The 16,248-nt window shown below is 39.9% G+C and overlaps 1 protein-coding gene across 2 annotated transcripts in view; it reads right to left on the bottom strand.

Moving 5' to 3' along the window:
• Positions 1-205: 205 nt before the first annotated feature.
• LOC132825911 (potassium channel subfamily T member 1-like) overlaps positions 206-16,248 on the bottom strand; it is a 428,710-nt gene continuing 412,667 nt past the window's right edge. For both annotated transcript variants that reach the window (XM_060841534.1, XM_060841535.1), the window contains 2 exons: positions 6,990-7,074; positions 206-3,621 (listed from right to left, as the gene is read on the bottom strand). In XM_060841534.1, coding sequence (XP_060697517.1) covers positions 3,504-3,621; positions 6,990-7,074 — 203 coding nt within the window. In that variant the 3' untranslated portion in view covers positions 206-3,503. The remainder of the gene's footprint in view (positions 3,622-6,989; positions 7,075-16,248) is intronic.

Here is a 16,248-nt window from a genome sequence, read left to right as displayed (position 1 = left end):
CAATGGTCACCATGCGCTTAGCTTTTTAAAAGATTGCCTTTTTTAATATGAGCGGGTACACTTTGAGGAATATATTTTTATTTTGGAAGGGAGCAGCTATACTTACTAGAGTTCAAGTAATTGCAACACACTCCTCTGAAATAACAAAGCAACTTTGGGGTAAATGTCATAAGCTCCATGGAAGACAAAATGACCAGACTGCTCATAAAGAGTCAATCCACGGCTACATGCAGCGGTTTTCTTTTAATTTATTTTTTTTACATTCACACAAAACATAGACACTTTATTTAAGAACTGTATAAAATCATGACGTCTGTTGCTTCAAAGCAATACTGTATAATTCAGAAAACAAGATACAAGAAAAAAGGTCAACAGAAGGTCATAGGATCATAAAATGGTACAGCACTGGAGAACGCGACATTCGGGCCATCAGGTCTGTGCTAGCCCTTTCGAAGAGCAATCCAATTAATCCCACTACCCTGTCTTTCACCAGAATCCCTGCAACATTTTGTCATCCAAATATTTACCCAGTTCCCTGTCAAAGGCTCTTCTTAAATGAGTGTCTATCAGGCAGTGCGTTCTAACTCCTAAAAAACCAAAGCCTCTGGCTCTTTTACCAATGATCTTTCATTGTCTTAGATACTGTGTTGAGCACTGGAAGTGCACTCAGCAATAGATTTCATTTTTTTTGCGGGTACTTTTATAAATGCATAAATTATCAAAAGACATGAATGACTTAACAGGTTATGGAAGCTCCATCTTAATGAGTGGCATGCCTCTGTATTAGCATTTATGAAATAAAAGCTGTATTTTAAACACCTCGGCTGCTATTTTGAACTTTGAAAGGATTGGGCTGTATGGTCTCAGTCCACCCAACTCGTCGGCTTGCTCAAGGTGATGCATGCACTTGTTTCCCGCAATTGCATCTGTCCCATTACAGGGGGAACTGGTTCAGAGGAGAGGGTAACCTTGGGGAGGGATTGGCCAACTGAAGCTCCCTACAGTACAGCCAAGCCAATGGGTCTGACTGAGGTCTTGGAGCATGATCAATAGTTTCCCATCATTCATCAGGAAACAAAATCATTGGCGCCATTTGTGATCAACCATGACAGCCAACCAAGGTGTACAGCTTCTTTCGTTCAAAACTCACCCTTTGGTTTGCATATTACACTGACGCTTATCATTGTTTACGTACACAAAGCTCAGTTAGAATTTCACACTGTTCCAATCTTACTCCTGACTACTTACATCGAATCCCGTGTTCTAACAAGGCCTATTCCTGCTGTCAGCCAGAAGAGCCACAGCACAATAGTTTCAAGAGGTTTGTGTATCTTACCTCCCCAAGCAAAAGCAAACACGCTTGCCTGAGTAAATGTACAATTGCAATTCAAACCCCAGCCCCAGTCTGGTCTATGAAGTTGTTATGAAGGCTCTGAGCTTATTTTGAAAGTATATTTGATGCCGTGTTTTAGCTAAAGGCAGATGCAGCAAAATAACTGGGTTCAAATGTGTGCACAATGTGAGAACTGCTCTCAGTATCCCATCTTTCACACTGAGGCTAGGTGAGTGGTAGCTGTAGACAAAGGTACTTGCAACAACCCAGAGGGGCTGTTGCTTATGTACAAATGATACACATTACACAAGCATGTATGTGCAGCCCGTTTACGTTAAGTGGCTTATAGAGTCTTGCTGGGGGTGGGGATTCAGGGGTTGAGGGATGGCAGGATGGAGACAAGACTAATGCAAATTATGGCATCTGAGTGGCATTAGACAAGTTGGCATTATAAAACATATCCATCTTGCATTGAGGCTAAATGTTACATGATGCAATTTATAAGTTCAGTGTGAGAGATTCTGTTTGTATTTCAGGGCCTGGCCTATAATACCTACCCCACTGTTTGTATTTCAGGGCCTGGCCTATAATACCGACCCCATTGTTTGTATTTCCAGGTCTGCTCTATAATATCGACCACACCATTTGTATTTCCGGGCCTGGTCTATAATACCCACTGTTTGTATTTCAGGGCCTGCTCTATAATAACTACCCCATTGTTTGTATTTCTGGGCCTGGTCTATAATACCTGCCTCACTGTTTGTATTTCTGGGCCTGGCCTAAATTACCGACCCCACCATTTGTATTTCCAGGCCTGGTCTATAATACCTACCTCACTGTTTGTATTTCTGGGCCTGGTCTATAATACCTACCTCACTGTTTGTATTTCAGGGCCTGGTTATAATAACTACCCCATGTTTGTGTTTTTGATTCTTCTGGAAAAGAAAAATGCATCGAACTAGTTCTGAACATTCCTGGATTCAGTGCATGTAAAATCAGTCACAAATTCCAGCATTTCTTTAGAGCTCTCACACAAAAGATCACAACAACCGATAAAGAACTGGATGAGATGTACAAAGCAAATAGACTCGAGAACTCGTTCAGATTTTGTAGGGCTTGCCCTATGTTTCCGTATCTTCCCTTTTGACATCAGGCTTCCTGTGCCTGGGCCTTTCTCTCTACGTTGGCAGAAAGAGAGCAATGTACTGGTCTTGTCTAACTTATGTACTAATGTCAGGATGATTGCAGCACATATCTGTGGTGGATGACATTTTGTTGCAGAGTGAATTAAAAAAAAATCATTAAATGGTTTGACAGTCTGCAATAGAAATGAGATAGCCCACCTCTCCTCTATTATCTTTACAAGTAGTTTGTTCTCACTGTAATGATATTAGCAGTTTGCTTGCTCTTAAATATCATCTGATTTTCTAGCTCAGATCTTTACCTTTGCTACATATTGAAAACTGGAATCTCGCTCTCGATTCAGTTGGATTGAAGATTAACATAGGTTAGAAAGACATCTGACTGCACAAACCACATCTGAGATGGCAATTCCTCCTGCACTGTGTGTCATGGTAAAGTGTGCAAACTCTTTTCAAAACCTTGTTGTTTCTTGTCCCTTTGGCACCAAAAAATTCTTTGTGAAACTGTTGAGAGAGCGACTTCAGCATGTGAACAGTGGAAGGCTTGATGCTTTATCCATACATGCACTAATGCCATGGATACTATTCAGTAGAAAGCACCAAAGACAATTGTTCAGCTACAAATAAAATTGTACCATTTGTCTCTAGTGTGCCATGTGTCAATAAATATACTGTGCCATACATGGTAAACTGCACACGTTGCACTTTACATGATATAAAACATATAAAATAAGACCATTGTCTGTTCCTGACCTTCTCCTTTGCATGCTGCTCCTGGTTGAATCATTCAGTTATTATCCGGATGGTGGCTGTATTATTGAATCCACGTGTGTTTTGAGGTCTGATTAGAGTAACATCACCAATGTGTGCTTTTCAATCTGTAAACTTCTTTCAGAAAACTTCAAATCTCTTAAAATGATCAGAGCAGCTTTTTTAAAAAATAGATGGAGCCATGTGGCCCAGTGCTTGGAGAGAACAGCCAACTTGCAGGTACAAAAAGTGGGTCTTCAGTCTTCAGTCTTCGGTGTTCATAGCTGCGTTTCACTCCTTGCCGCCTCATTGGAAGGGAATAGCCGAAAAGAGCTGCTTTTCTGGCTATGGGAGCCATTTTGAACATTGGCCAATGGGTCTGAGCGTATCAGGTACCTGAGCAAATACACAACAATCCAGTTAGGAGCAGTAAATTGCATTGAAACATCTTGCATCTCCCATCAACTTAATTGGCATTTAATGAGATGGTGACAGCGTCAGACGTGACTTTGACTGGTTAGCAATTAGCGTGAACTGTTGGACAGCATTGGGCTTTGAAGTTTTAGCGCTGTTTGATTCATCACTATTGAACTTATCTGAATTTATAGGCACAGGAAAAGACCATTATCCAAACGAGCCTGTTAGTTTTTAATGGATGACTCTTATTTATTCACTTTCTAATTATATCCCTCAATTTCATCCATCTTCAGGATATAGGAACATCAATTCGGAGCAGGAATCCACTCAGCAACTTGTGCCTTCTCCACTGTTTAATAAGATCATGGCTGATTGGACACTCAACTCCACTTTGTTGTTTTCCCATTGAATGTATCATTACCTACACTGCACCTATATTTCCTGATTGTACCTTTACCAATCCTCAATTACAAATTTTAAAAATAAATTCATTAATTTCCAACAACTTCAAATGTGGGAATCAAAACTATGTCTCCAGTGGATAGCCTATGTAGTGAGATCACCAAATCCCACAACATCACCAGCTCCCCAATTACTCTACAACTAATTGGAAGTTAGAAGCTATTTCATTTTTACATCATTGGTAATAGCCTGTGAATTTATATTGCCATAGAAAATGTTACTGTCATTCCTGACCTGTTTCTAAATTCATCCGTTTTGTTTGTGCCCCATATCTTTGAAACCTTGGTGAAGAGTTTTGTTAGTGGATTCCGGTTGGGTTTGGTTGAACGTAACTCAGATTGTGTGTTTGAGCCTGTAAGTAAATAATGCCTCAGCTCAGTACTGAGGAGGTGCTGCGTTGTTGGAGATACACTCTATTGAGTTGGATATTAACCAAAGGGCCTGTGTAACCATTGAGATGAATGTAAAGATCCCACGACAGTATTTGAAGATGACCAAAACAGAGATGTTTGATTTCTCATTTATCTTTCACTAATTCCAACAAAAAAAACTTAATTGCAGCTGGTCATTTGCTGTTTCTGGGATTTGCTGTGCTTGAATTAGCTCCTGGAATTGTCTACATCATGACAATAACCACATTTAACAAAGTAACTCACTTCAGAATATTTCATGGATATGACCATCTTTAAATGTCTTTCCTAATCTTAGAAATTTCAAAATTGAATGAGCTTTCTCAACCCTGAAATGAAACTAGCCCAATTTTTTTTGTCATAAGGTGTTTTCTGATATTCATAAAACTGATTTTGTTTCTCATTATGATATCTCTAAGAAGTCCAGAATTCCATGTGACTAAGTGGAAGGTACCTAATGCTGCAGATAGTGTTAGACAAGTATTTTAAATACAAAAAATCTAATGATTTCTGAATTATATGAATTTAATACAACCTAGTATCTTATCATTGGAGCTGAGCATTGATCTGTTAATTTCACTTATTTGGAATGGAATATAAAACCACATTTTTATACAATACTCACAAGTACTGTACTAAACAGATTTCACATTTCAGTAGAGATGTGACTTTCAATTTTCCTCCCACTCCACTGTCTATGGCAGTTTGATTTGTGCTCTCCCTAACATTTTTCATTGCATCTTTAAATTGTCAGTGAGATGTTAGCACAGCACAATGGCTGTGAATGGCAACTTTCAGACTGCCCCTTCAAGGATGAGCTGTTCTGACATTGGTCACTAAAAGTAGCAGGATAGATGGATAACATTGGGTGAGGTACTGAACACAAGAGCAGGAATGTAATGCTGGGCCCTAGATAAGATACTGGAGTTTTTACGCAATTCTAGTCACATTACAGGAAGAATAAAATTGCTGTCATAGTCGTACACCATGGAAACAGACCCTTTGGTTCAATTTGTCTATGTCAACCAAGTTCCCAAACCAAACTAGTCCCACTTCCCTGCATTTGGCCCATATCCCTCCAAACCTTTCCTATTCATGTACCCATCCAAATTTCTTTTAAATGTTGTAGCTGTACCTGCATCTACCACTTCGTCTGGCAGGTCATACCACACATGAACCACCCTCTTTGTGAAAAAGTTGCCCCTCAGCTCCCTTTTAAATCTTTCTTCTCTCACTTTAAAATTATGCCCTATAGTTTTGAACTCCACTACCCCATGGAAAAAGACCTTTGCTATTCAGTTTCTCGAGGCCACTCGTGGTTCTTATAAACCTCTGTCAGCTAACCTTTGAACCTCCGCTGTTCCAGTGAAAATAGTCCCAGCCTTTCCAGCCTCTCCTACAACTCAAACTCTCCAATTCTGGCAACATTTTTATAAACCTCTTCTGAACCCTCTCCAATTTAATAGTATCCTTTCAATAACAGGGTGACCAGAACTGTATATAATACTCCAAAAATACAGAAGAGCTTTACAAGTATGTTGCCAGTATTTGGAAATTCCGGATTTGAAGAAACATTGAACAAGCTAGTGTGGTTTTCCTCAGAACACAGGAGACTGAAGGGTGACTTAGTTGGGGTTTACACAATAATGGGAAGGGCTGAAAATGTGTTGCTGGTTAAAGCGCAGCAGGTCAGGCAGCATCCAAGGAACAGGAAATTCGACGTTTCGGGCATAAGCCCTTCATCAGGAAAGGGCTGATGAAGGGCTTATGCCCGAAACGTCGAATTTCCTGTTCCTTGGATGCTGCCTGACCTGCTGCGCTTTAACCAGCAACACATTTTTCAGCTCTGATCTCCAGCATCTGCAGACCTCACTTTTTACTCAATAATGGGAAGGGGTATGGTTGGAGGGTATAAGGAAACTCCCCCTCCCTTAGCAAAGAGATCAATTCACAATAGGGCACAGATTTAATGTGATTGGCGGAAGGTAAAATATTTTCATCCAGAAGGTAGTGGTCATCTGGAACTCACTGCCCAGTTTGGTGGTTGAGGTGGAAACTCTCAACATATTTGAGAGGAGTCTGGATCTGAAGGGCTGGGACCTGGAAGACTTGTAAGTGTGATTAGAAGAGGCAGCTGGTTTATTCAGCTGGCTCAGTGACAACAATTTCTCCTCTTCATTCAAGTTGGCGTGGACTTGTTGGGCTGAAGGGCCAGTTTCCATATTTGGGGAATCTAATCCAAGACACAAATTGGGATTGGGGTAACTTTAATAGGGACTGGGTATTTTAATTGATGGGGCTCTGCAAGGGTTTAAAACAAATTAGCTAAGACTTTAGCAAAATTATTGCTTTAAAAATATTTCTCAATCAGGGACTAAGCACTCCTGTGTTATCTCAGGAAAAAAACTGCAGAAGAACATTTTCATTTTAATAGATCTCTAGTTATGCTAAATTAGTCAGTGATCAGGTACGTACACTATATCGTTCAGTTCCAGGCGAGTGTCAGGAGGTGGGTTAATCAGAATGTAGGATAAAGTGTTCTGATGGTCGCTCATTTCATCTGAAGAAAAGGGAAATTAGAATCAGATAAAAAAAAATTGCAGTTAGAAAACAAAACCCATTGTCGCTTAAAAAAATTCAGGTTAGGTATGGAATGTCTTAAGAACCTGTTCTAGACCCGTGACTGATCCATGGTCCACTGTTTCCCCAAGGAGTCAGTGGGAGTGATGAATCAGTCACGTCTCACATTGTTCAAAGACTATGGCAGCCCGATTGAAGTTGTTTTGATGTCGGCGGTAGGGAGAACTGGAATATTCCCCCCCTATTCTATCACCCTCCACTGACAAATTGGCCTTAAAGTGAAAAAATTGCATACTTCTTAAAAAAAAATGTAAAATGAGAAAACAAATCAAAACAAAATGCTGCTGTCAGATGCTATGAATAAACCCACTAAATTTTCTAAGGCTTTTGTCAGCTATAGACATATCTTAGACAGGGGCAAAACCAGGTAACCCCTATTCTTCAGAGATTTTGAAATGGTCAGAAGGATTGCTCTAGTGGAATAGGAGTCATAATGCATTCCAAATTTAAATGTTTTTATATGATGCACAGAACACTGAATTTTATTATTGTAACATATATAGAGCATCTCATTTGCAAATTCAGTGAACTGCAGAGAATCTGTTTGCACCAGGATTAGTTCTAACCCTGGGTTCACAACTCTCCAATCCAAACTATTTTTCAAAAGGCTTCCTCATCAATGGGTGAAGATGCAATTTACTCAGTACAGAAAGGCACAGAAAACCTGACATAGACAAAAACTTACAGAAATTGGTGAAAGCCCTTCAGTGTACAACTTTGTGCATTAGAAAATGACTAAAGATGAAACATCATTGATCTATTTGTCCTAGTCACCACCATTGGATGCAGGTTCTAGTCCCAGAATAATGCTTTGAGCACTGGCTCAAGATTGCTTTATTTAACTTAGCAACAGTCACATGCTGTATGTTTACATTTTGGTTCACTGTTCCCATCCGAATGATCTGCATGTGCAGCAAAAACAGCTCTGAAATTATGATATCCAAATCAGCCAGCGTTTTATGAATCCTGAGAAACTTAATGGGATAGTAGTTATACATGTGTAAGAGTTCAACTGCAGTACACGCTAGTACAAAGCATATTATTGAATGTACATTAAAATAATCAACATTAATACACTGTGTCCAGTAAGGATATTTTATAACACACCTCGTGCTATTTTACATCCCATTAATAATGGGTTCAAGAGCATCATAAATTGCTTGTGACACACTTTACTTAATAATTAAAGATCTCAAGGATTTGTCTATCCTATTTATAGCACTGATTCAGGATCATTAATGTCCTTTCAGAATCAAATTGAAGAGATTTGAGAGTTACAGGTGTGTTATAAAACTAAGTTATCACACAATGAGACCACTTTGAGGAACAACCCAAAGTTTTAGATTGTGCAATAGTATGGTGTGAACATGATGACATTAACCTTTCTTAGACTGACCCTCACAGTTCATGATGGTCATTCATGCAGACAGATAAGAAGCAATAAGGGTGCATGAGTTTTCAGTGTTCTGTATGGAGGGTGGAAGTTGTGTTTCAGCTCTTCATTTCTCCTCTGAAACACTAGTGTAACTGGTGGAACTAAAGTAGGGTATCCCAGAAGGGACTTGCCATTTCTCTGATGTATACAATCACAAACAATGCATCGATTAGTTCATTTTGCAAAAAAACTGAATGCGGACCAATAAATCGGATTGCAGCGTGACAGAAGGATAATTTTGCATGCACGTATCCCAAGTGTTTGAACCATTAAATATCTCGCAGTTGGTGCAGCCTGTATCACTAATCAGACTACACTGAGTGTAATCTGTGTGGAGCATAATTCTAATTTTTCTGTAGTTGTTCCATCAGAATTGCAACAAATGTCACAAACTGAGTTTCTGACGCTTGGATTTGTATCAGGATGTGTACACTGAAAGTTTACATTCTAATATGTTATAGATTTAATATTTATTTGAGTCATTTGGTCATACACAACTTTAATATTTATAAAAAATGATGTTTTTTGAAGGTTTTTACCTTACGCTCATCAGGATATTTCACTAGAATACCAATTCAAAAGAGAAAATCAATATTTGAACTGAGAGAGAGAAGAATGTTGATCTGTTGGAGTGCAATGCATCCAAGAATGCTCATTGATAGTTAACTGAGGCTTTGTTTAAATTTTAAACCAGGCAGGCTGACTCTGATTGGTCAGGGAAATAAATCAGCAAATGGCAGTTACCTACTTTACAAGTTGCAAATAGGAATGATAGTGCGTTTGCATAATAGTGGCTACCCCGATCCGATCATTTCATGCAAACTCAAGAAAAACCCTAAGGTGGTCACTCTTGGTCCTGAAACATGCCCAGTTGTAACTCAATGACCTAGAGGAATGGGGCGCCTCAAAACTTTCACCAGTAGGTGAAGCTAACTATTTATTTCTGCTTTTAAGCAGTAGTCGCAGGAGTGATGTTTACCAGCAATCGGATACTGCTGTCAAACTAAAGAAAAACTACCTATCATGCAAAGGTGTAATGTGATATATGAATTTCAGTGCCAGTGTGATGTCAAGTACATAAGCTGTGTATCCAAAGACTTGCAGATATCATTTCAAACAGCATTCCCCTTTGGCTATTTACAGCTGACAAGGTACCAAACCAGTCTATGCTGGCAAAATTCACAGCATAACATTCCATGTGATTCTGCGATGGGGCAACATTTGCTGAATAATCCTGAGTGTGATGAATTATGCTGGTAACCAATTTAGGATCGAGTGTTGGGCGCATAGTATGGTGCACTTAAGTGCATTAGAAGCTAAATATTTACACAAAGGGCCCTGTTCTTGGCAGACAAAAAGGACATCAAGAAGCACTGCCCCGTTTTACTCAACATAATAGGTAACAGCCATTCAATGGTTCATTTCAGAGGACAATACCTTGATGAATCAGAGTCACCCAGCTTGATCTAAAATGAAACTGTGCCTGGCAGTTAAACTGTCAATCAGCATTAACGTGTACATTCTCCAGGGCACCACCTCTACCACAATCCAACCAATCAGTAGTGTCCTCTCATACAGGCTGAATTGGTATTCTTGCAAAATATCTTGATGGGTGCAAGATGAAAATCTTTAACAAAATGTATTTTTTTCTGCAATGTATTCAATAGTTCAGAGCAGAAATCCTGATGATTTATCGCATTAAATGCCAGGAGTGTGACACTTCAGGTGGCACAGTGCCTATCCCTGTTCTCTTGGTATACTGTTTTTACTCTGTGAAGTGTGATGGAGATACAATTTACTCTAAGCAGCGGGCTTTGTATTGTCTTTAGGACCAAATCATGCAACAAGGTCATTATCTTTACCTTCAATGGGAGTGCTATCTGACAAAAGACATAAGCAGCAGCCTGACAACATAAATACATTTATAGGGTGATATGAACCTGCAGAACTTTGACAGTTTTGAGAAAAAGGTATCAATCAGAATTTCCCTTGGACTAGTATTTCCTCCTGGAAATCATTTGCTTCAATTGTTGATGAGTAGTGCCCTTTGTTAGTCTTCTATTTTTATTTCTATTTAAAAGTTAAGTCTAAAAACATGAATAAATAAGTTTAAACATGAAGCAATGTTTGTGCTGTTCCCTAATGTTATGCTTGTAAAGCGACAGCTCATCAAAAACAAATTATCCAAGGTTTACATTTCCAAAAATCAAAAGGTTTCTATTCACAAGTAATTCACCTCAATTTGTAAAGTTCCCTTCAGGGAGGTTAGGGAAGAGAAAAGAGTATTGTTAATTGATTGGATCATTTCAGCAGTAGCTGAACATGTTTTTGAAGATCACAGTCATAATATACAGAAATATTGTCTTGCATTTATTAATTTCAACTGGATTTTCTTCTCTTTAATTTGGGTGGCATCGTGGCTCAGTGGTTAGCACTGCTGGCTCACAGCACCAGGGACCCAGGTTCGGTTCCAGCCTCAGGTAACTATCTGTGTGGAGTTTGCACCATGTCTCCAGTTTCCTCCCACAGTCCACAGATGTGCATGTTAGGTGGATTGGCTATGCTAAATTGCCCATAGTGTCCAGGAATATGTAGGCTAGGGGAATTAGACATGGGAAATGCAGAGTTACAGGAATGGCGGGCGGATGGAGTGGGTGGTATGCAGGTTTTGGTGGAAGTCCCTTCAGTTGATCAGTGTGGACTCAATGGGCCGAATGGCCTATGTCCACACTGTAAGGATTCTGTGATTAATTATCCCATGGAATTATTTCATTGAGGGATCAATTTGAGACTTGTCTATGCATTTCAGTAGTCTCTTCTGGTTCTTGTTACATACTTGCACTGGAAATTCTCAATGTTCACTCACTGTCTGAGGACATTCTGTGCATCACCTCAGTCTTACACAAACTACCCTGGCAAGGCAAAGTATTGGCTGGAAAGTGCTTTGAATGAAGAAATAAGGGGAAATGGTGGTGTAACTCTGAGTTATTGACCTGGCTAATGCTCTGGCAGAGTTTTAATTTCAATAATAAAAACTGGAACTGAAAGTTAATCTTTTTGATTTGTGTAAAGACCCAGCTAGTTTGCAACTGGTTGAAATCTGCTGTCCTTCCTCAATCTGGCCTACATGTGACTCCAGACCCAAGCAATGTGGATGTCTCTTAACCACCATCTGAAATCATCAAGTAAGCCACGCAGTTCCAGGGCAATTAGGGATGAGCAACTGTTGACTGGTCTCATGTTTACATCTCATGAAAGAATCAAAAGTTAATAAGATTTACTCCTTGATTCACTTTAACAGATGGAAATTTACAGGTTGATTTACATTGAAGTTTCCAAGCTTCCAAATTTATTCTTAATTTAATGCTTTTTAACACTCGCTTACATTGTGGCCTTGCCAAGAAAGCTGGTATTTGTCGCCCATCTTAAGATGCCAATGAATTGATAGCATTTCTAAACCAATTCAGGGGCAGTTAAGAAATAACCACATTGCTGTGGGTCTGGAGTCACATGTAGAGCAGACCTGATAAGGATGGCAGATTTGCTTCCCTAAAGGACACAAGTGAGCCAGATGAAATTTTACAACATTTGACTAATGGTTACATGGTTTACTATTAGGTCAGTTTTTAATTACAAATTTGTTTGTCATTGAATTCAAATATTGTCATTTACCACAGCAGGATTCAAAACCTTATTCCCAAGACAAGAGCTTGTGGTCTGAGATTAAAAGCCCAATACCATTGTTGCTACACCACCAAATCTCTCTTGTCGACTGCTCTCACTAGCTAATGTTAAAAAATGGAATGTGACAAATCAGACACAGTGTGCATGCAATCTGCTCTGCACTCAACATTGAATTAGAGCAGATGATATTCTGGGCTGCAGTTCCTCTTGTCAATTGTGAAAAAGTTGCCATTAGTGCAAAGTAGGATCTCCTGCTTGGTCCCCAAGCTGAAATCTGGTGAGAAGTTTGGATCAGAAGAACTTTAGCGTTGAAATGCGAACATTTAGCTTTGTACATGTGCTTGGTAATTGGTTAAGTAAATAAAAAGACAAATCACTTCCATTCATGTTAAAAGTTTCTGGTAAGCATATCATTTCAATTTCCACTCTTTATTTCTCCAGAAATGGGTCCAATTCCTGAACTTTTCAGATGACAAGGTGGTGACCTACTTCTTCATCCAACCACTAGAAGGTGCTGTTTTAGCAGGAGTGGGGTTGGCAATGAAACTCACCATCTTTCCTTGAGAGCAGCCTCCACCTGCCAGGTTGACTGTGCTGGTAGCAACAAGAACTTGGCATGTGGCCATTGAGATCCCTGTACTCAATGGAGGACCAGGGTGGGTGGAATACAGTTTGGCTTTGGACAATAGACATTGTCTTGGCCACCAGTTTATGAAACATACTCCCTGGAGTTTCAATTTTTGAAGTCAATGAACTGGGGACAAGTGTGCAAATCATTCCCATTCACTATAGACATCTACTGGTCAGATTTTACTGCTGGTTCTCCCAGAACATTGATCAGCTTCAAAATCGAGCTGATAACAGCTTGCCAGATCACCACAATTGTCCAAACGAGAGAAATGGAAGTGCCACTTGCTGAGCATCCTGCTGTGTCCACCAGCACAGAGAGAGAAACAGAAAGAGAGAGAGAGAGAGAGACACACACACATACACACACACAAAATGTACCAGTGGTGTACTGAAATGTGAATGAGGCCCACTGGCTTCGTGAAGGTAACCCTGCTCCATGGAAGAAACCCAAACCCCTGGCAACATGCGGTGAATGGCAACACCATCACTGGTCCCGGTGTGCGGCCTTGAGGGCAAGCAGATCAGTCCAAATTATTTTCAAGAAGACAAAATTTAAATTCAGATCAGAACAATTTAAAATTCCAACTCTACCACTCATCCCAAGTATTCCTTATTGCTCTTCTTTAAAAGAAATTTACCTCTTGATAATTTTCATAGCAATTGTTTATAAGCAGCTGATGATTGTGTTCCTGGGTGTAAGAGGTATCCTCAATAGAATATTTCCTCAACACTGGACCTACCAAATGGACCTACTCTGGCCCAGCACTTTGTCTCCAAATTAACCAAACGTTTTGCACAATGGAACTCCAAGAACAATCAGCTATAGCAAGAGAGAAAATGCATTCAAGTACCTTCAATTTAACTTGTGGAAAGAATGTTTAGGACAAGGTTTTGAATTGTTTAAAAATCATCCATAAAGGAAAATGTTTATCAGTTAGGGTTAGAACTGGGCATCAAATCCAACTGCTTCTTCGGGCTGTTTAAACACTGTGGCTCTTGCCACAAAGTGAGACTCTCCCTTGTGAGATGAGGGCCAGTGTATATGTATGTATAACAGGGTTAAGATTGCATGTTGAGCTGAGGTCTCTCTGAGCATGCTGCAAACTTGCTGAACATTTCCAGGATTTTCTCTGTCCTTCTGTCAGACTTGCAGCATACTTACTTTGCACTTGCTGGGATAGTGATTACCATTGCATTTCAGACATAGACAATTGTCAATTCTCAGGAATGGGTCACTTAGATTGTGGGCTTCTTGCAAACATGCAAAGCTTTGGTCCTATTGTGTGACTACTTAATGTATATAGAGTGGTACAGCATGGAAATGGACCTTTCAATCTAACTGTTCCACACCAACCATATTCCAAAACTAACCTGGTCCAACCTGCCTGTGTTTGGCCAATACCCTCCAAGTGTTGTAGAACAGAGGAACCTAGGAGTTAGGGTACATAATTCCTTGATGTTTGCATCACATCAATATGGACAGGGTGCTAAAAACGCATCTAGCATGTTTGCCTTCATTGCTCAGTTCTTTGAGTGGATGAGCTGAGACGTTATGTTGAGATTGTACAGGACATTGGTGAGGCCTCTTCTGGAGTACTGTGTCCATTTCTGGTCGCCCAGTTATAGGTAGGAAATTATTAAGCTGGAAAGTGTTCAGAAGAGAATTACCAGGATGTTGCTGGGTATAGAAGGGTCGAGTTATAAGGAGGGCTGGATAGGCTGGGACCTTTTTCACTGGAGTATAGGAGGTTGAGGGAAGTGACTTTATAGGTGTTTACAAAATCATGAGAAGCATAGATATGGCTAGTGGTCAGTGTCTTTTCCCTAGGAGAGGAGATTTCAAGACTAGGAGGCACATATTTAAGGTGAGAGGAGAAAGATTAAAAAAAAGACATGGCAACAAATATTTTTGCATACAGGGTGGTTCACGTGTCCAGTGACCCTCCTGAGGAAGTGATGGATGTGGGCATAGTTATAATGTTTAAAAGGCATTTGGATAAATATTGAAAAGGAAAGGTTAAGGGGGATATGGGCCAAGATTAGATTTCCTACAGTGCGGAAACAGGCCCTTCAGCCCAACACATCCACACCGACCCTCCAAAGAGTAACCCACCCAGACCCAGACTAATGCACCTAACACTATGGGCAATTTAGCATAGCCATTTCACCCTCACCTGCACATCTTTTGGATTCCCATGGGGAGAACGTGCAAACTCCACACAGACAGTCACCCGGGGCTGGGATTGAACCCGGGTCCCTGTCGCTGTGAGGCAGCAGTGCTAACCACTGAGCTACAGTGCTGCCCAAAGAGGAGGAAGGTGTGATTAAGTTTGGGATTATGTTTGACATGGACTGGTTAAACTGAATGATGTATGACTTCATTCATGTACTTATCCAAATGTCTTTTTAAATGTTTTAATTATACCCATATCCACCACTTCCTCTGGCAGTTCATTCCATGCACTAACTACTCTCTGTGCAAATAAGTTGCCCCTCACGTCCATTTTTAAATCTTTCTCCTCTCACCTTAAAAGTATGCCCCCTTGTTTTGAATTCTCTCGAAGACTTTTGCCATTCACCTTATCTGTGCCCCTCATGATTTTATAAACTGTTATAAGGTATAAATCCCTCTCTTTCTGCACTTTAACAAAGTTATGAAAATAAACAGACCTTCCTTACAATGTCTCAGACTGGTGCCTGATGCAAGTGATCATCAATTAAGATTGACAATAATAACATGCACATCTAATGTTGATACACACAGAATTATTTATAAATCTGCTGCTCTAAATACAAAAGGAACAAAATCTAAATTGGTGACCCTTATTTATTGTGCTATTTAACTCCTTTCTCCCACCCAAGCTTTTATTGCCATATTTTACTATGACTGAGGGAATAGCTTTGGATAGAAACATCGTACAGTCTCAGGTAACAGATTTTAGTAGCCTTGCCTCTTCTGATCCATGATTAACCATAAAACACAGTCCTGCAAATGTACGTTTTCAAATCATTACTTTTGAAACTTGCTATTGTATTTGTCTCCACTGTTAAACAATGCACACCAGATCAGACCTTTTTCTAAGAATCAAAAACAGAAATTGCTGGAGAAACTCAGCAGGTCTGGCAGCATCTGGAGAGAGAAACAATGTTAACATTTCAGGTCAAGTGACCTTTCTTCAGAACTCAGGTTCACCGGACTCGAAACATTAACCCTGCTTTCTCTCTGTAGATGCTGCCAGATCTGCTGGGTTTCTCCAGCAGTTTCAGATTTCCAGCATCCACAGTTTATTGCTTTATTTTTTCTAAGAATGGTTGAGAGCTGATACCTTTGGAATATGACCACCA

This window comes from Hemiscyllium ocellatum, chromosome 21 (assembly GCF_020745735.1).
Source record: "Hemiscyllium ocellatum isolate sHemOce1 chromosome 21, sHemOce1.pat.X.cur, whole genome shotgun sequence".
In the NCBI taxonomy this organism is placed as follows: domain Eukaryota; kingdom Metazoa; phylum Chordata; class Chondrichthyes; order Orectolobiformes; family Hemiscylliidae; genus Hemiscyllium; species Hemiscyllium ocellatum.
The sequence above is the reverse complement of the archived record's forward strand: the minus strand, read 5'-3'. Positions and strand labels throughout refer to the sequence as shown.